This window comes from Rhipicephalus microplus, chromosome 9 (assembly GCF_043290135.1).
Source record: "Rhipicephalus microplus isolate Deutch F79 chromosome 9, USDA_Rmic, whole genome shotgun sequence".
Taxonomy (NCBI): Eukaryota; Metazoa; Arthropoda; class Arachnida; order Ixodida; family Ixodidae; genus Rhipicephalus; species Rhipicephalus microplus.
Genome location: NC_134708.1, coordinates 13,727,520 through 13,745,516, shown reverse-complemented (window position 1 = coordinate 13,745,516; position 17,997 = coordinate 13,727,520). Strand labels below are relative to the sequence as shown.

General features: G+C 44.9%; 1 protein-coding gene across 7 annotated transcripts in view; it reads left to right on the top strand.

Annotated features, from left to right (window-relative positions):
- The window catches only part of LOC119163486 (complement C3), a 93,943-nt gene extending 75,946 nt beyond the window's left edge, over window positions 1-17,997 (top strand). For all 7 annotated transcript variants that reach the window (XM_037415489.2, XM_075873166.1, XM_075873165.1 and 4 more), the window contains 8 exons: window positions 2,142-2,229; window positions 3,021-3,092; window positions 3,203-3,308; window positions 4,893-4,982; window positions 13,500-13,604; window positions 14,014-14,097; window positions 17,090-17,234; window positions 17,754-17,997. In XM_037415489.2, the coding sequence (XP_037271386.2) occupies window positions 2,142-2,229; window positions 3,021-3,092; window positions 3,203-3,308; window positions 4,893-4,982; window positions 13,500-13,604; window positions 14,014-14,097; window positions 17,090-17,234; window positions 17,754-17,892 (829 nt within the window). In that variant the 3' untranslated portion in view covers window positions 17,893-17,997. The remainder of the gene's footprint in view (window positions 1-2,141; window positions 2,230-3,020; window positions 3,093-3,202; window positions 3,309-4,892; window positions 4,983-13,499; window positions 13,605-14,013; window positions 14,098-17,089; window positions 17,235-17,753) is intronic.

Genomic DNA, 17,997 nt, shown 5'->3' with positions numbered 1-17,997 from the left:
TTGCCGCCTTGACTACAAGTCAAAAAAGTCTAATAATCACATCTCATACTCGCTTCATGTGCGTTCACAGATAAAAAAATGTCACACATTCATCACATTTGTTGTATACTTGTCACATACACTGAGAAAAATTTCCACAAAACACTCATGAGCAGATGGTACTTCAAGATCAGTCTCTGTATGCTCTCATGCTTCGCCATATCGAATTCAGACGAAGTAAAAAGATACTATTCAAATGCTGAACAGACCCTTCAAAATACAAAAAAGCCTGTCTTATGTGGATTAAGAGGTAAATCTAACTTTAAGGTGCTATGCAACAGTTTGAAAATAGTTTGAAAATAGTTTGAAACAGTTTGAAAATAGTGAAATCTGACCCGTAGATCGCGGGTTCGATTCCCGGCTGCGGCGGCTGCATTTCCGATGGAGGCGGAAATGTTGTAGGCCCGTGTGCTCAGATTTGGGTGCACGTTAAAGAACCCCAGGTGGTCAAAATCTCCGGAGCCCTCCACTACGGCGTCTCTCATAATGAAATGGTGGTTTTGGGACGTTAAACCCCACAAATCAATCAATAAATACACGTTCAATAGTTTCAGGTTACACGTGAAACACGCTTTCTCGCGTCTGTTTCGGAAGAAAAAAAAAGATTATTTGAATACCTTGTGTGGAGTCTCCTTATCGCATGTATCTATTGCGTGGCAGAAGTGTAGAATCACCCAACGTATCAAAACTTGTGAACAGCAATGTATGCGTGTTCTAAAGGCCCACCCATTACAAACCGTATCAACAGTATAAATGATGTGAACAGTGACGTAGCTTCACGCGTTTCCTTAATGACGCGTAGAGGGCGCTTCGCTGATTCGCCAAACGAAGACTTACTGTGGAGTGGGCACTTGAGAAATGCGCTTGCAATGGGCATTCTGGGATGTTTTGTAACGGTTAACGTTACACGCAAAGTACTTCGTTTTCTTGATTGATATGTGGGGTTTAACGCCCCAAAACCACCATATATGATTATGAGAGACGCCGTAGGGGAGGGCTCCGGCAATTTCTACCACCTGGGGTTCTTTAACGTACACGCAAATCTGAGCACACGGACCTACAAAATTTCCGGCTCCATCGGAAATGCAGCCGCCGCAGCCGGGAACTTTCGTCTCCTTGGGGCATAGTTCAAGCGCGTACCCGTAACCAAAGCTGGGCAAGCGATTCAGAAGGTGATGTTCAGGATGCTTAATACGCCATCGCTTTTTTTTCCATCTAATTAAGTTGACGAATACAAGTTTTCTAGCTGCGCTCAGGGTCGAAAGATGACGTCAGCAGAAATCGAGTGCTCAGCTGCCCCTTAAAGTGCCACTAAAGAGAAAAAAAAATGATTGTTTAGAGTGTGATTTCGCAATCCCCCAAACATCACTTTTTCATTACACGATGCTTGCAAGAAAACGCGCGAGAAAAAAGAAATGTGGGTGGAGACGCCAGTTTGAAGTTCCCGCACCAAACATCGTGACGTCATAGCTTCTGACGACGTCTACTGGGTCTTACGTAGTTTCCAATCGGTAACGATAAAGTACATTGCCCGAGGGCTTAATAATTAAGCATTAAAGTCCTCAGACATAGCCGTGGTCATAGTTAGCGTTTATTCGAACGCGGGCGTAGAAGCGTTCGCGTCGGTGGCGTCCAGCCAGGTCGGGCGCCGGTGCGTTCTGCCATGTGCGTGACTCGCACACCACGTGCCACGCGGCTTGCTTCTTTTAACTTCGCGGCCAGCTGGCTAAAGCTGGCGTGGCGCTACGTGGGCTCTCCAAAGCGCGATTCTAAATGTTAAAAAAAAACGTTTCATCAAGCCTATGTCGCGAAAATACGAAAGAAACAAATTTTGTTAAAATAGTGACGTCACACACAGAGATTTGGCGCAAAATTCGAAACTTCAACCTTAAATTTTCTCCACTTATAATGAACATATGATAGTAAAACACTTAACATTAGAGTTATATGAGTACATTTTATCAGTCCTAACGAAGTTATTGTTTCACTAAAGTATCCGTTTAGGCGATGTAATACGCCGTAAGGGTCAATTCAAATACTCCGTTGTGAATATGTCTGTGTACTAGTCAACATTAACTGATTCAACGTTTCTTTTCCTTCAGCTATATCGGTACAGAGGATTCCAACATGGCAGTGATTGAGGTGGGGCTTTTCAGCGGATTCGAGCCAATTAAGGACGATTTGGAAAAGGTGAGCTGGCTTTTTTGGTTGTAATTAGAGCTAACAGTAGCATGCTAATACAAAATCATTCGGGATACATTTTTGTTTCATCTCAGTTGAACGTCCATGTAGCAATGATAAGCTCGACGTATATTATCGCACAGTGTTTAATCTGCCCATATTATTGCTCGGCATTGAGATATGAAACGCCATGATTGTTTTCAATTTGCCTTTTTAACGGCAGTTTTGTATGCGTCTGCGTTTTCCCTGCCCCTCTGATATATTTATTTAGGACCCTTATTCACCTGTTTCCTATTCCTATATTTTTTTTATTTTTGTCAAGCCACCATAGGAGGAGCTAATTTTCTTCAGTTTTTTCTCAGTATATTTTTACCTTTCTGTTTAGTATTTCCACTGGCGATTTCTGTGTATTTATTTATTTATTTATTTATTTCGTTCTTTCTTTCTTGTGCACGGCTATTTTTACTTTATGTTGCATATATTAGTACTGGTTTCTCTTTATTTATTTATTTATTTATTTATTGTGACGTCACCTTACCGGATGCCTGATAGAAGACCTGTAAGGAAATGTCTCATGGAGTGGATGGGTAGGATAGATGGATCGAAAGAATGAATTACCAGAATAGGAAAATGTAATGAATTAGCTGAATGGAATAGAATAAAATAGTATTGTATAGTATATATAGTATAAATTAAGTAGAATGTTTCAAGTCGAATATAATGGCAGTAACACGTATGCTTGCAAGTCAGGTCAGTAATTCTTGCTCCACTTTTATTCAAATATTTTTTTTTCACCGCAGGCAACAAATGATAGCGATCTGTTGGCGAAGTACGAGATGACAGAGAAAAACGTAATACTTTATTTTGATAAGGTAAGTTGACACCGCTGCTTTTACTATGCGGATACTCTCGGAAGAGGCGCACTTTTCGGGAAGGCCACTTATTTTTGTGTGTGTGTGTGTTTTGCCTCATCGCCCCACAGATACCGTGGGAATCGCCGACGTGCGTCATGTTCAGAATACAACGACAGCACGTCGTCTACAACGTTCAGTCTGCAGTTGTCAAAGTCTACGACTACTACAACCCGAGTGAGTACTGCGCGGTTTCAATAATCGCGCGTGCCATTTCTGATCGCGTTATTGGAAGCGTTTAGTGCGTTCAAGCATTTCGCACACGTAAAATAATTAATTACTGGCGGAAATACGTGCAAGCAAAAATTGGAGTATCTTTGCACTAGCGGTGGCGCGCCAGAAGGAATTGCGCAGCTGGATGGCCTTTTTTGTTACTCCTCGGCATTCTCTCTCTGCCTTGCTTCACCCTTTTTCTGCTTTCTGGTTTTATTTTGCATTTTTTCTCTTTATTCATATTTATGTCTATCTTTCTTCCTACTTTCACCCGTTCTTTTTTCGTATTTCTCGTTTGCTCTCCCCTCCACTACGGCGTCTCTCATAATCATATGGTGGTTTTGAGACGTTAAACCCCACATATCAATCAATCAATCTCGTTTGCTCTCTTCTTTTCAATTTTTATGTTTTTTTGTTGTCTGGATTGTGTCAAGTGATGACAGCATACGGCGCTCCGACAAAATACGAGAGTCATAGTGGTGCGGGCTCAATAGGTTACAGATGGCTATGCTGTGTGCGGTTTTGCCTGCGTACGGCCAAGTGACAAAGGCGGCATGCTATCGCAGCATACGACAATACATGACAACGCAGCTCTAAAATTTTCCGCACTTCAAACTGTAAGCATTCAAAGTGCAAGAATGGGAATGTCGTGCTTCAGAAATGTTTTAATGATTCATATTGCATTATTGCAAACAGAGCAACCAATATAAAGTATGAAATATTTATTGAAAACGTTACAGCGGCTGAAACATTTCTTTGAGAGAAAGTGTATATAAATTGGAATGCTTTGTAAGGGTCCATTAATACCTTGGTTTAAAGATTTTACACCTGTCATTCGCAAAGAGAAAACATTGGAAAGCGAAAAACAAAATCTTCAAATAAAAGCAAGACACGAGTTATACTTGCGATTGAGGAATTAAATTAGTGAAAGATTTACTGGCGTTACAGATGCCATCATCATCATTCATTTGTTGTAATTGAAATTGTAATTAAATGTAATTAAACATCGTAATTACGTAAGTTCGGGTTGCGGTACGGAGAGTCGTTCAGCCAAAAGTAACCACTCATGGACGCACGTTTGGGCACTCACGCACATGTGCACGCACACATGCACGCACGAAAAGGAAGTCTGCGCTCTAGTTATGTAAAAAAAAAATATAAGTAACTACGGCAACTCCACCTAACGTCTTCATCGCATTTTCACCATACCACCACTTCACAGTTTTCGTTCGAAACTGAAGCCTAAGCTGTGTTTTAAAATCACAAAAATATGTGTCAAATGAAGCTTCATGCTGCTTTTCGAAGTAATATACTTTGCATCATTTGTTGACGTTTATTTTCTGCCAAGTTCATTTTTTTATGGTACAGGCACTATATTTCAAGCCTTTTCTGTTATGGCTGTCCGATAGCTTGCACTGCAGTATCATTTAAAAAATAAAGTTCGAAACGCTGTTTATGTTGGCAATGAATGTTGTAGATATTTATTTCATGATTGCGTGAACTTTATTGGCGTGAAGTTTGACGTGATTGTCCTCGTAATTTTCGCAGTGCATTCCTGCACACAATTCTACGGTCCCGGTTCGACAAGCCCCCTGCTCAAGCTCGTCTGTGAAGGAAACCAGTGCGAATGCGCCGCAGGTGAGAGGTCTTTTTTTTTATTGCGATAGCAATTATGTCCAGCCTCAGCTGGTTTTCGCCGTCGCGTGTGCTGCCGTCATAAGAGGAAGGATTTCTGTGGATCGAAAATCGCTTTTCCCGCCGGGGTCGTCAGCGCACGCGCTGATCTTCAGAGCGCACTAAAGAGGCGGGGGGGGGGGCGCTTATAGTTGTCGAGCTATCGCGGCAACAATCAGTGCGCGGCTCTTGCCCCGACAGCAGGTGGAAGTTTTTACGGGCTGCGCTTTTAACTCCAAAAACAATGGTGCCAAAAGTGTACCTGGAGCGGCCGTCCACGTGTAGACGCGCTTTAAACATAACAAACTGCCACCAGTGGCAACACACGACGTATGGCCCTTAGTACCAGCATGCGCTGCCCACGGGAGGCGCTTCTCATCATCGCCGTCACCACGCGTGAGCCTCGTTGTGGTCATATACTGTGTCCGCTCCGCAGGAAGCTTGGTTACTTAGCAAGCTCATGTTACTACAATTATTATTGCTCCTGAAAATGCGAGCCTTGCTTCGTACAACACTGGAATATGTTGCTATCGCATTCATTGCTTCGCCCTTTTGGCGAAACCGTGACATTTTTTACACTGTTAGATTTGTCGGTACCGAATGACATAGATTGCTTTTACATGTACATCCTCCGACGTCTCAGTGGGTATGGCGTATCGCCGATGAGTAGATACAGCTACGTTGTTATCTCTTTCGGCGCAAAAACTCACGGGGACCCTGTAAGATGCAAGCTGCGTTGTTTTTCTCTTCAGTCGATGTATTGGTCTTCTCTTGCCCTTCTTCGTGAGCTTTCTGCCCATGACGACCTTTCGCACTGCGGTGCTGTGGTCGAGACTTTTGCCACCTACCGTCGTGACAGCTTTAAATGTGTTGATTGTTGTGCGAGTTGGTGTTTTGACATAGAAGCCATCGTGAACAGTGTAACTAGCATGCAGGACACACAACACACACAGCAAGGAACATACAGGAAGTACAGAACATCGTGAGCAGTGCAACTAGCATGCAGGACACACAAGACACACAGCAAGGAACACACAGGAAGTACAGAACACGTTTGCTCGTCTGTTCCTATCTGTGTGTCTAGTCTGGCTGCGCTGCTCACGATAGCTTCTATGTCGCCATAGACTCTTCTTCTACGTCGTTCCTTTGCATTCCTTCTTTTACAAAAACTGAAGCTTTTACGCTGCCATTATGCAAAATAGGTACATAAATAACGTATTCACACAAAAAAACTTTATTGTACTAGTCATTCGTTTATTGTTTATTAATACTTTCGATAATTTGGCTCTTGGTTAAATCGAACGTTATTTCTGGTCCAGTGACGGTCCAGTGAGTTATTGAGATCTTACTTAAAAACGTACAAACTAGATCCTATGGTATACAAGACCTCGTAATATTGGTCCCCACTCCTCTTACAATTCAATCGCTTGTTTACTAGAACGTGTTTGGCTAGTTGGTTCATTCTGAAGAAAGTTGTCTGACGCAACCCACGTATACGAAAAAAATAGGATAGAGCGTCAATTTGCAACTGACCTAATTAAAAAGAAACAGCTTTTTTTATAAGCAGGCAGACAATTCCACTGTTAAAGTTGCGCCGGAAATTGGCGATCAATCCTACGTTTATGACATCACCATAGCGAAAAAAAAATGCGCTTACCACGAGTCTGAGAGCGACCGGCTGAGTATTATATATTTTGGTGAGCTTTAGTACAAGGGAGTCTGGCTGAGGAAAATATTAAAGGAGTGTGAGTTCGAGTGCACTCGGTTGAATAAAATTCTTAGTCCAAACCCCTAGAAAAAAATGCATTTCTTTAGTCCATCAGAACACATCCAGCCAGAACACACCACACCAGCGTGGTCTTCCCACCAGAACATATCCCACTAGAACTTGTCCCACCAGAAAACACCAGTATGGGTCGGCGTTTCCACCAGGACACACCACACTGGGTCAACTTTCACACCAGAACACATCCCACCAGAACACGTCCCTCCAGAACATACCAGAGTGGGTCAATGTTCCCACTAGAACACAGCACACCAGGGCTGGTGTTCACATCACGACACACCAGTGTGTTCTGGTGTATCCACCAGATTACACTAGAACACACCAGACACGCACTGGTGGGATTATCAAAAGGGTTTCGCTTTAGGCAGGGCGACAGACGTGTCACTGATGCACACGTGCCTCCAAGAGTTCTCGTGCCACAGGGTACTTGCTTCTTCCAAGTATGCGAAAATTTGTTAACGTCCAGCCCACACGTGCAGGATTCGCAGTGCGTAGGTAAAAGAACACTGATCTTATCTTTAATCGAAAGCTCATGTTCCCATTGCCCTGTCATTAACACAGCGTCCAGTCTGGCTGATAATAAACTTTGTCGCATGTAAGTGAATTTTTTTTAGACCATGCCCTCCGCAAAAGGTAGAAATGGCCTTCCACGCTTTTACCACAAAAAGTCAGGTTTTGTGGTGCTGCGATGCGTGGACAGAGGCTGGTCAGCTCTCATGGGGCTGAAAGCACAATAGGTACCTTGTACCTGTTCGCTTCACTAAACTATGAGATACTTTTTCATATATGACACGAACTGTGGTCTTATATCCTCAGGCGTCCTTGCTATCGTCATTTCATAAGCGTTGGTTGATCGCCAGTGTCCATGCAATTAATTGTAGCTGCGCACGTTTGCATGCTTATGCATGCATGCGTGGGTCGTGCGTTATAAATGTATGTAGCAGTAGTAGTGGTAGTAGTAGTAGTGGTAGTAGTAGTAGTAGTAGTAGTAGTAGTAGGTAGCCATCTCGTTTAGTCCTTGGAATGTCTGGTGGGTGGCGGTACATGTATATCATGAATATATGATGAAAAGATGCGAGATGGAGGTACTTCGAGTGTTCACTAGATGGACGGATGGACGGACGGACAGATGAAATGGTGCGAGATCGTGGCACTTGGAGTGTTCACTTGATGGACAAGTGGACGGACGGACGGATGGACAGACGGACGCATGAACGCATTGACGAACGGAGGGACGCACGAATGAACGCAGGTACGAATGGATGCATGGACAGACGCATGGACAGACAGATGCATGGACGCACGGACGAATGGACGGACGGTTGGACGGGCGCATGGACGGACGGATGGACGCTTCGCCCCACTAATCATCATTCACTCCGTGGATATGCTGCGACTTTTTTTTTTAATAATCATTTGCAAGTTGGTGCTCTATCCTGTCCCCTTACCTTTTTTTTTTCGTCTACGTTAATAGCATCCTTCACCTTTCTTCAATCGCTTGTGTTTGACGTCAATTTACATAGCTGTTTCTTACGCTATCAGTACTCTAAATTGCCTCGGTGTTTTTACGATCAATTTTGTCAATACTAATTGGTTAAAGGTTGCTAAGTGTTTGTGGCTTTTTTCTCTATATTCACGTATACATAAGTCTTCGTCAGTTTAGAATTTGTTTCACGATGTGGTTATGTTGGTTCGCCGTGGTACTGCTATTTGTTGCTTCAGGATATTGGGCAGTCCGTGAGTTTCAAGGGCACTTTTTTGTCAAATATTGTTGCGTCTAGGCAAGCTTTGAAGCTTTTGATCGCTGTGTTTTCTCGTCGATGTCGCGAGAAAGAGAAAAAAGTTATTAAACACTGGGATTTATCGAGCAACCTAGGTATAAGCAGTTGACTCGTGGCCCCATTTTAGCCGCGAGAGCTATTTGTTTAGCATATCTAGCAAGAAAGCAGCTCTCTAACGATCCGGATAGTTGCATAACCATAGAAACAAGTGCTGCGAATATGTTTCTTGGCAACCCATCAAGCGACCCGTTCAAAGGCGATTTGCATTTGACTATGCATGCTCCTTTCACATTTCCTACTATTACTACTACTACTACTACTACTACTACTACTACTACTACTACTACTACTACTACTACTACTACTACTGCATTTCTGATGGAGGCGGAAATGTTGTAGGCCCGTGTGCTCAGATTTGGGGGCAGGTTAAAGAACCCCAGGTTGTCGAAATTTTCGGAGCCCACCACTACGGCGTCTCTCATAATCATGTGGTGGTTTTGGGACGTTAAACTCCACATGTCAATCAATCAATCAATCAATCAATCAATCAATCAATAATCAATCAATCAATCTTGCTAATACTACGGCTAGCATGTGGGTGGTGGTGGTGGTAATATCTTTATTTCTCCAAAAATAATAAAAAAATTGGAAGAGACCAGTACAGAGACTGGTTGCGCTACTTCAGCGGAGGTCGGGGGGGGGGGGGATCCCTTGGGATACCGCAGCCTCCAGTGCGCTCTGGATGAGCCGTGCACGCATTACAACACAGACAACACAAATACCTGCAGATTCGGGGGAGTCCGTCTTGCGTGCCTCCGAGCCGGAAGACTATAACATCGGGGGTTTTATGTCCCAGACCACCGTGTGATTGTGAGAGATGCCGTACTGGAGGGCTCCGGTAATTTCGACCATCTGGTGTTCCTTAACCTGCACCGACATCGCACAGTTCATGGGCCTCTACCATTTAGCCTCAATTTCCGGAGCCCTCCACTACGGTGTCTCTCATAATCATACGGTGGTTTTGGGACGTTAAACCACACATATCAATCAAATGAAATCAATCAATCAATCAATCAATCAATCAATCGATCAATCAATCAATCAATCATTTAGCCTTCATGAAAACACGGCCACCGTGGCCTAGATCAAGCACGCGACTTTGGCAGAGCAGCAGAGCACCGTAGCCACTGTTCAACCGAGGCGGGCACTTATTAATGGAACCTGGTGCTCCGAGCTTCAATAACAGTCAAATTTCTGTACTTGTACACATTCAGGGAAAATTTTTTTCAGACAATGGCGAACATCTGTAGTTTGTAGTCCAAATATTTATGCGCAAGTAGCTGTAAGTGTTTCGATTTAAGCTATATTTTCAAACCAATAACTTAAACGAACTTGTGGCTGAGCGAGTTGGTTCATAATTCTGGGTAACCTGGTGTGCGCAAACGCAGGCGAACGACAACAGAAAAGAATAGACAGAGACAAGCGTTTGTTCCTGTCTATTGTTTTCTGTTGTCGTTCGTCTGCATTTGCGCACACCAGGTTACCCAGAACTTAAACAAAATAACTGGAATTCAAGCTTTACTCCGCCCGCACTCTAGAAATGAACACCCCGATACCGGTGTATCAATGCAAATTTGATTAAAGTGAATACGTCTTCCGTACTCGCCGGTTAAACCTCGTGATCTGTGGTACATGCGATAATGTAGGTCACAAAAAAGCTAAATAGAACTTTTACCACTTATCTATACTAATTATAATATCCACAGCCCTCAAGTACGGTGTCTTTCATAATTTTACCGTGGTTTCGGAATGCAAAGGCCCAACAAATATAACTATACAAGTCATCGTGATCTTGACGTTTATAGACGTCTATCTCTTCTGAAACGTTGGTTTTGAAAATGTATCCTGTTTTTAAAGCATATTTGTTAGGAATAGATACGTGGACAGATAGACGGATAGACTGATAGATAATGTGGGGTTCAACGTTCCAAAACCACCATATGATTAGGCGAGACGCCGTAGTGGAGGGCTCCGGAAACTTCGACCACCTGGCGTTCTTTAATGCGCACCTTTAATGTGCACATAACACACGGGCCCTGTAGTATTCTCGCCTTCATAGAAAATGTAGCCGCCGCAGCCGGAATTCGATCCCGAGACCTGTGGGTCAGCAGCCGAGTACGTGCTAAACCAGTGCCCTAGCAATCGGTACAGATGGCTAACAAGCGAAGCTGAACCATGGGGCCCCTAAAGTGTTTACCGCCCGTGTGCTTCCTTGTCACTCTTCAGTGTACGGGTGTATTGAGAAATGGCATTTGCCCAATTCGTATGGCGCATAGGCGCTATAGGAGAAAGCTAGCATAGATGGAGATTAAAATGGTTGAGGTTCATCTACTTAGATCCCCTGGTGGTCGAAATTTTCGGAGCCCTCCGTTATGGGGTCTCTGATAACCATATCGTGGACGTCGAACTTCATGTATGAGAGCAAGCATAGTCATCTATAGTATAGCAACGTAACATGTATAGTAGCATAACATAGCATAACACATCATAGTATCAATGCAGTAGTAGGAAACAGACAGGTAAGAGCGGACAGACCTATAGCCAAGCCTGGACAAGCTAGCCGCCTATAGCATCTCTGTTGCGACCTAGCCATGCGCTACTTAGTGAAAGCTGCTCATTTTTTTTTCCTTGGAAACCATTGATGAAAGAAATGCTGCACGTGTATTTCGTATTTAAAGAACACAAATTTCACTCACGTAAGTTTTGTGTGTGTGTGTTGACTATGCTATACAACTCGTCGTGACACCGCAATCATTATCTACGGAAGTGTACTGTATTTCCTCGCATAATTTACGCACTTCTTTAAAAATGATATTGGGGCCCGAGAAGGGCATGCGTAAATTGCGCGGGGACTTTGCGGGGGCGTTCGAAATGTTTTGTCACAGTCTTAACGCGTGCACTGTATACATTAAAAAAACAACAAAAAAGATAAATTGGAGCACAAACGAAGTCTACTTGTTAATTTTGAAAGAATTGGCGCGTACTTTAACCAGTCAGATTCGGTCACGCGTGGTCTAGCGGGAATCACTGATCACGGAGTCCGATCGGGAATCATTGTCGCGGCCGCTGCCACCGCCATCCTGAAGCGCATCATCTCCGGTTCCGTCGAGCGCGTTCAAACGCCCCATTTTCTTGAAGCTCTTTCGACAGTGCTTCCAGAAGCTTGGTCCCACGTCACGGCGATACTGAAAGAACTAAGCGTCTGCACATAATTGAAAAGGCCTCCTTCAATTTCAGGAAACTTACATTAGCAAGCGCGCAATCTTCTGCTTTCTCGCGTACCGATCGCACCGGTCGTCACGTTGAAGTACGTCCCCTTGAAGTGCTTTGCGGCGGCCTGTTTCCCGTTTTCTTTGTCGAAATTTACAACAGCGAGCTGCTTCAATTTCGGCGTATATATAATTACTGTAGCACATCGGAAGGGAACCGTCAAAACGCGTCGGCTGGATAGCGAAACCTAAATTTCCAAAATCGGCCAAGCGTGAGTTGAAGCCCGGGCGCAGAGAACGAGGAGAACAGTTGGCACGACAGACCCTCGCAAGCCTCCGATGCAGAAGGTCGTCCGTGCCGTGGCGCCAGCGTGCATTCTTGCCATTATCGCGGTGGCAGAGGTTGGGAGATATGGGGAAGGCAAACGCTCGAGCAGTTCCTGTGACTCGTCAACAGGTGTGTGTTCGGGTGTGGTATTCTAGGGACCTTAGTTTGGAGAAGTCCTCGGAAAAGGGGACTTCGCACTCGCAGCGTGTGTGACTGCGCTCGTCTGCTCGGCGAGGCGCGAAGCATCGAAAAGTCCAAAGGTGCGCGCGCCGGCGAGATGGCTCGGGCTGGTCGGGAAGCCCGAAATATGCGAGTAAATATCTTTTCTTAACGACGATAGTCTTTCTTGGGGACCTTCGACGCAAAAACTTTGGTCTGTCTGTCTGTCTGTCTGTCTGTCTGTCTGTCTGTCTGTGCATTTGTCTGTTTGTCTACCGTTACCACGAACCGGGTACTCTAAACAGCACCAGCCGATACCCCGAACGGCCGACCCCATCCGCAGCGCCCACCAATGTTGCTCAGGAATCAGCGTTCATACGTGTGCGATTGTCAATTAAAAAGCAATTATTGCGCATATCTGAGGCATCATAACATGTATATATTCTGCATGTTCGTCTTTTACCTGAAAATGCATAATTAAGTAATTCTAAGGACCGTAGCGCTTATCACGCTGCGCTGACCATGCAACGCTTGCAGAGGAAGGTGAGTGTTTCCAACGCTTTGTTAAGAAGACACGGTGGTGGCCCCTACCCGTCGCCTTGGGTTCTACACCTTATCACCTCTGAGACGGGTGCGCACGCCCGTCTCAGAGACACGCGCTTTGTTTTCCAAAAAAAAAAAAAAAAAGACAGATGGCGCTAATGTGTCACGAGTGACGTGACTTGATGCGCTCGTTTGCCTCCGCTGCACGCTCGAGGCACTCTAACGCAGCGCCTCCAGAATAGCATTCACCGATTTTCTCGCGCAGAATATCAAATAATTGTTTTGTTCACTCTCTCCACACGCAAGACCATCGTCTCTCGACGACATTTGCAGATTACATGCGGATGCGGGGCCATTTTTTTTCTTTCCGAAAATCTTTCAAATTATGCGCATAAATACGTGCAGACTGCTCAATTTAGCAGCCTTTGCTTATGAGCTAGTGTTAAGCCAGGTTAATCTAGCTACCTTTGCGAAGAATTGAGTATCATAATAAGCTCTTTACCCCGTCTGGTGTAGAGCAAAACTTCCCATTTTACTTTTCTTGTGTGAGCGGGGTTTCACTGTGCGTACATCATTCATGTCAGTGAAGTAATCGTCACTTGCATTACTTCTCAGCCCAGTGCCCGAGGAAGGAGCCGTTCTTAGACGTCGAAAGGGCCGGCACGACATTGAAGAAACGCGACAAGTTGCGGGAGCTGGTCTGCCAACAACACGATTTCGGTAATGCCCTGCTTCCTTTTGTCAAGTGTAAAATGTTAAAAGGGGGCGACAGGTATACGGCGTAATCTTCATTAGAAAAAACAGGTTGTTGCCGGTGTGCGTGTAATCGCCAACATGCTGCTTTGTATAGGTATTGAGAATAAGATTAAGATTCTACAACAGAGGGAAGAAAATATTAACAAAGAAAGAAAGACTTCGTCTGTTGCGCAGTCACTTAAGAAGATTGGAAGGCGAAAGCCATCTCTCTTTCAAGTCAATTTACTGATCCTGATAAGTTTTCTGAACCTAGCGTGGTTCTTGACGGCCAACAGGAGGTGGGGGGGGGGGGGAGCACCTTACATTGTTTTTTCTATGTACTGAATCTTTTATTTCATATGACTGTAGCATTTTTGTTCTTTACTTTTTGCAGCTTGGATTGGCGTTGTGTTCTCCAACAATGTCATCAACGGCTACAGGCACATCACCTTCAGGGTGGACACGGTGATCAAGGAAGGTACTGAACAGCACTTTTTATAGTTTGCAACAGTAGCATTCTACGACGAGAGAAATTCTGTGAGCATGCTTTACTTAATATACAACTTGTCCTAAGTGAGGTGGCCATGTTAACGTTAGTATCGCTGTTAAAACGTAGTTAAGGAATTTTGGAAACTTTTGCTACAAGGCCAAAGGAAGCTGACATGAAGGACATCACCAGCCTGTGTAGCCCGGGATACAGCATCTGTCTGCAACAGCTGCTATGCAGAGGTGGCTCAGCCTCTTGATGATTTCGTTTATCATCATTTGTAGGGTACTGTTTATTGTAATATGTGTACATATACAAGCATGTTCATGCTACTGAGATGAGACAAAAGGAAATAGACGAAGCTGTTTCGAAAAAGCCAATACTTGCTCTTACGGAGAGGGTGGGGTAAATGTGAAATATTCAAAGTGCACAAACAGCTTGGGTTACTGTGGTAGTATTGTGTTCACTTAATCCACAAATCGTTGGTTGGTCGATAATTTATCAAAAATATACCTATTGATCATTCTGGCATCGCATTCCAAGAGATAATGCCAAGAGCCAGCTTTCAGAAAGTCCTATACGAAAATTGCTTTGAGAGCGTGCTAGAGAGCATGTCGTGCCAATTGCTATAGTACAATATTGAGTCAATTAGGATATAACTTCGCACATATTTATAGTTAAATCTGATATAACTTATTATAACAGCGAACTCTTGAGGTATGACATCTCTGTAGCGCGTAATGTCAACGATTGTAATCGTGGAGGTAGCGTAGCTTGAGACAAGAACCAGTGTGAAGGGAAATCGTTCTGGCTGACCGTTCCATTGCCGATGCATCCAGAGTACTTAAATCCTACTAGTTCCAAAACTACTTTTCGAAACCCGAGCATGTGAATAGCCGATTCTGCGGGAGCCTGAAGACTGTCGCGCCATCTGGGAGAAGCAATACAAAACACTTAATTACTCAGTTTTTGCAGCGCCATCTGCAGTGAGTTTTCAACAAGCTGCCCAACGCAACACGGAATGCTGGCATTAATAGACTAACCCCCGAATGCAGAGATGTTACTTGACTCGTACTTGACTCGTTCTTGACTCAAGACGGTCTTGCCGGTCGCCATAAATCGTTCTCGAACTTGCGGATGACTTGAAGGCGACTTGGCTCGGTCGAAGTCAGGACAAGTTTCAAGTCAGCTGCGGGGCTAGCTTGAAAGCGACTTCACGCGTCATTCCAACATGGCCACCTCTCGAATGGACGTCGCGTGAAAGGTGGCCGCTTTTGAGTTTGCTTGCCTCGCCATAAGCGTAGCATTTTTTGAGGCGCACTGCCTGCCGAAGATTCTTGGAACCGCTTTACGTGACCAAGGAAATCCGATGGAGTTGTACGACGAGCAACAATTCCACGCCAGGTACAGATTCATGAAGAACGCCGTGGGGCAGCTGCTCGTTATGTTGCCGCTCCGTGAAAGTGGGGACAACCAAAGACAGCCCGTGCATCCAGTGTTACTGCCACTGATGGCTCTCAGGTTTTACAGCGCTGGCACATTCCAACCAGTCACCAGAAATTTCGTCCGCATTCCGTAGTCGACAGTGTGCCGTGCAGTCGGAAAAGTTACGCTACTCATCGCAAAGCACCTGTACGCGATGCTGGTGCACTTTCCGCAGCCGGCGGACTGTTATGAAGTGGCTGAGTTCCCTTGCGTTACAGGTTGTGTCGACTACACACACGTGCGTATTAATAGCCCCGGTGTCGACAACGCCGAAGTGTTCCGTAACCGCAAAGGCTATTTCTGTTTTTCTATAACACGACGACATTTTCCGTCTCGTTCGGTAAAAAAAAAAAAATCGACTCGGTGCTGTGTCCGTGTGCCTCGTCTATCCTTTCGTCCCGTCTAGGGCGCTGTTTTTCGCTCAGAAAGGCATCGCTAGTAGCACAACGCTACGTAAAATTTCACACACATAAAAAAGAGGTGCCCCTATCACGGGTTCTTTTTATCCGCTTCACCATCATGCAGCGCGACACTGTTGCACCCCGCGAGACAGAATTCTGCTGAGGGCAATGTCCTGACCCCCACTTTTTCTCTTGTTTACTTGTTTACCAAGCTCAACAAAAGGATACGAATCACATTTGTTCCCAGAACTTGTTTTTTTTTCATAATTGCGACCTAGCCCACTACAGGCATGCACACAGGTGAACAGAAAGGCAAATACTGTGAAAATTGCATCACCTCGTGAGCCCGGTCAGCCCAAATACATGCCGTGACGTTAGATTGAAAAAAAAAAAACCGACGAAAGAACCCAACGCGATGCTTGCTTCGCCTCCAAACAAGCAACCATGGAGAAACGCGCCGCATTTGGGTGGCCACTAAAACCAGCGGGCAACGAACGCTCTAGCGCATTGCTGTGGCGGCAGGCACTACGTGCCGCTCCTTAGCCGTAAAATGGCAAGAATATGCTTGTGGCCCTTCGTTTTTATAGTTATTTTAAAACGTACGGTCTTTTTTTGATGTAATGCATGCCTTACGTGAACAACTTCATTATTACCCTCGTTAGCAGGCGAGCAGCGTGTTTCTGCTTTGAAGCTCGTTCTTGACTTGACCAAGCAAGACAGCCTGAGCATCTATGAAACGCGAAGGCTGACTTGGGCGTTTTGAAGTCCGCTGCTTGCTTCGCGCCGACTTGCTCAAGTTAAGTTGAAGTCGCGAGCCAAGTAACATCTATGCATTTGGGGGTAAGCATTGATTAGTTTGTTTTGAGCTTAACAGATGACGCCACAACCAGCTGACTCCCACAATTTCGGCCATTGAGGACGCCAATTTTTGAAACATTAGGCCTATGGGGAGCTTCACAACTGCACAAAAACTAGGGATGAAACTATGTTCGTGCGTGAGAAAGTGTCAGTGTTCGTGTTTTTCTTCCAGGAATGGGGGCAAAGGTCTCAAGGTGGCACACGAATGAAGCATTGCTTCGCCCATTTTAACCTCGCAGGTTTGGAGCCCAGCAATTCCGCCATGACTGGCACGAAGCTCTTTGTGGCGAGGGAACTGTGCTCCACGGCTGACCTCATCAAGGGAGCCCGATACTTCGTGTTTGGCCGAGACAGCGAGCCCTTCGAGAAGGACGGCGAAACGATGTAAGACAGTATCTTTACATGAGTGATTAGCTATATCTTGCAGATAACACTATAGACAGCTGGGAAGGGTGGGAATCGTGTAGGCAGGCCTACGGTGGTGCACACGCATCAGGATGCATTAAACATATCGACTGCGCAAAAACCTTGGCAGGGGCGTAGCGAGAACATTTTTCGGCGGGGAGGCTTCACATATTCGTGCGTGGTATGTGTTATTGGTATGTGTACATTAAAATCAAGCAAAATTAAAAAACAACTCCGGGACAGAAAGTAGACTTCCTCTCCCCCCCCCCCGGCTACTCTCCTGCTTTCACATTAGAGTCGTTTTAAGCGAATGCACAACGAACCCTGTGAATTTGGCAGTCAGAAAATTTTACATACGTGTGTTCTCTTGGCAGACTGCCCAGGCAGAACAAATATTTATAGTAACGATAGCTTCGTGAACAGGCCGAATGACACTTTTGAAAGTTTTCAGGTGTTAGGTGCAACCCCATTAACCTGAGCTTTTTTTAAATATTTCAGCATGAAGTACAACTTGGACAAAGATGTACGTGTCTTCAACACCGACGAGCGTTCGTCTTCGGTGAGGAGCAAAAAACTGTACTCCGTGCTTCAATGGCTGACCTCAGGATTCGAGAGACAAGGGGGCTGTCACGCATAGCCACGTCGTGTTCGGGAACCAAAGCGTTTGATGTCGCCTACCTGGGGCGATAATCTGAGAAATGTATAGAAACGAGTGTCGCAAATCATAAAAATGCCAAGTATA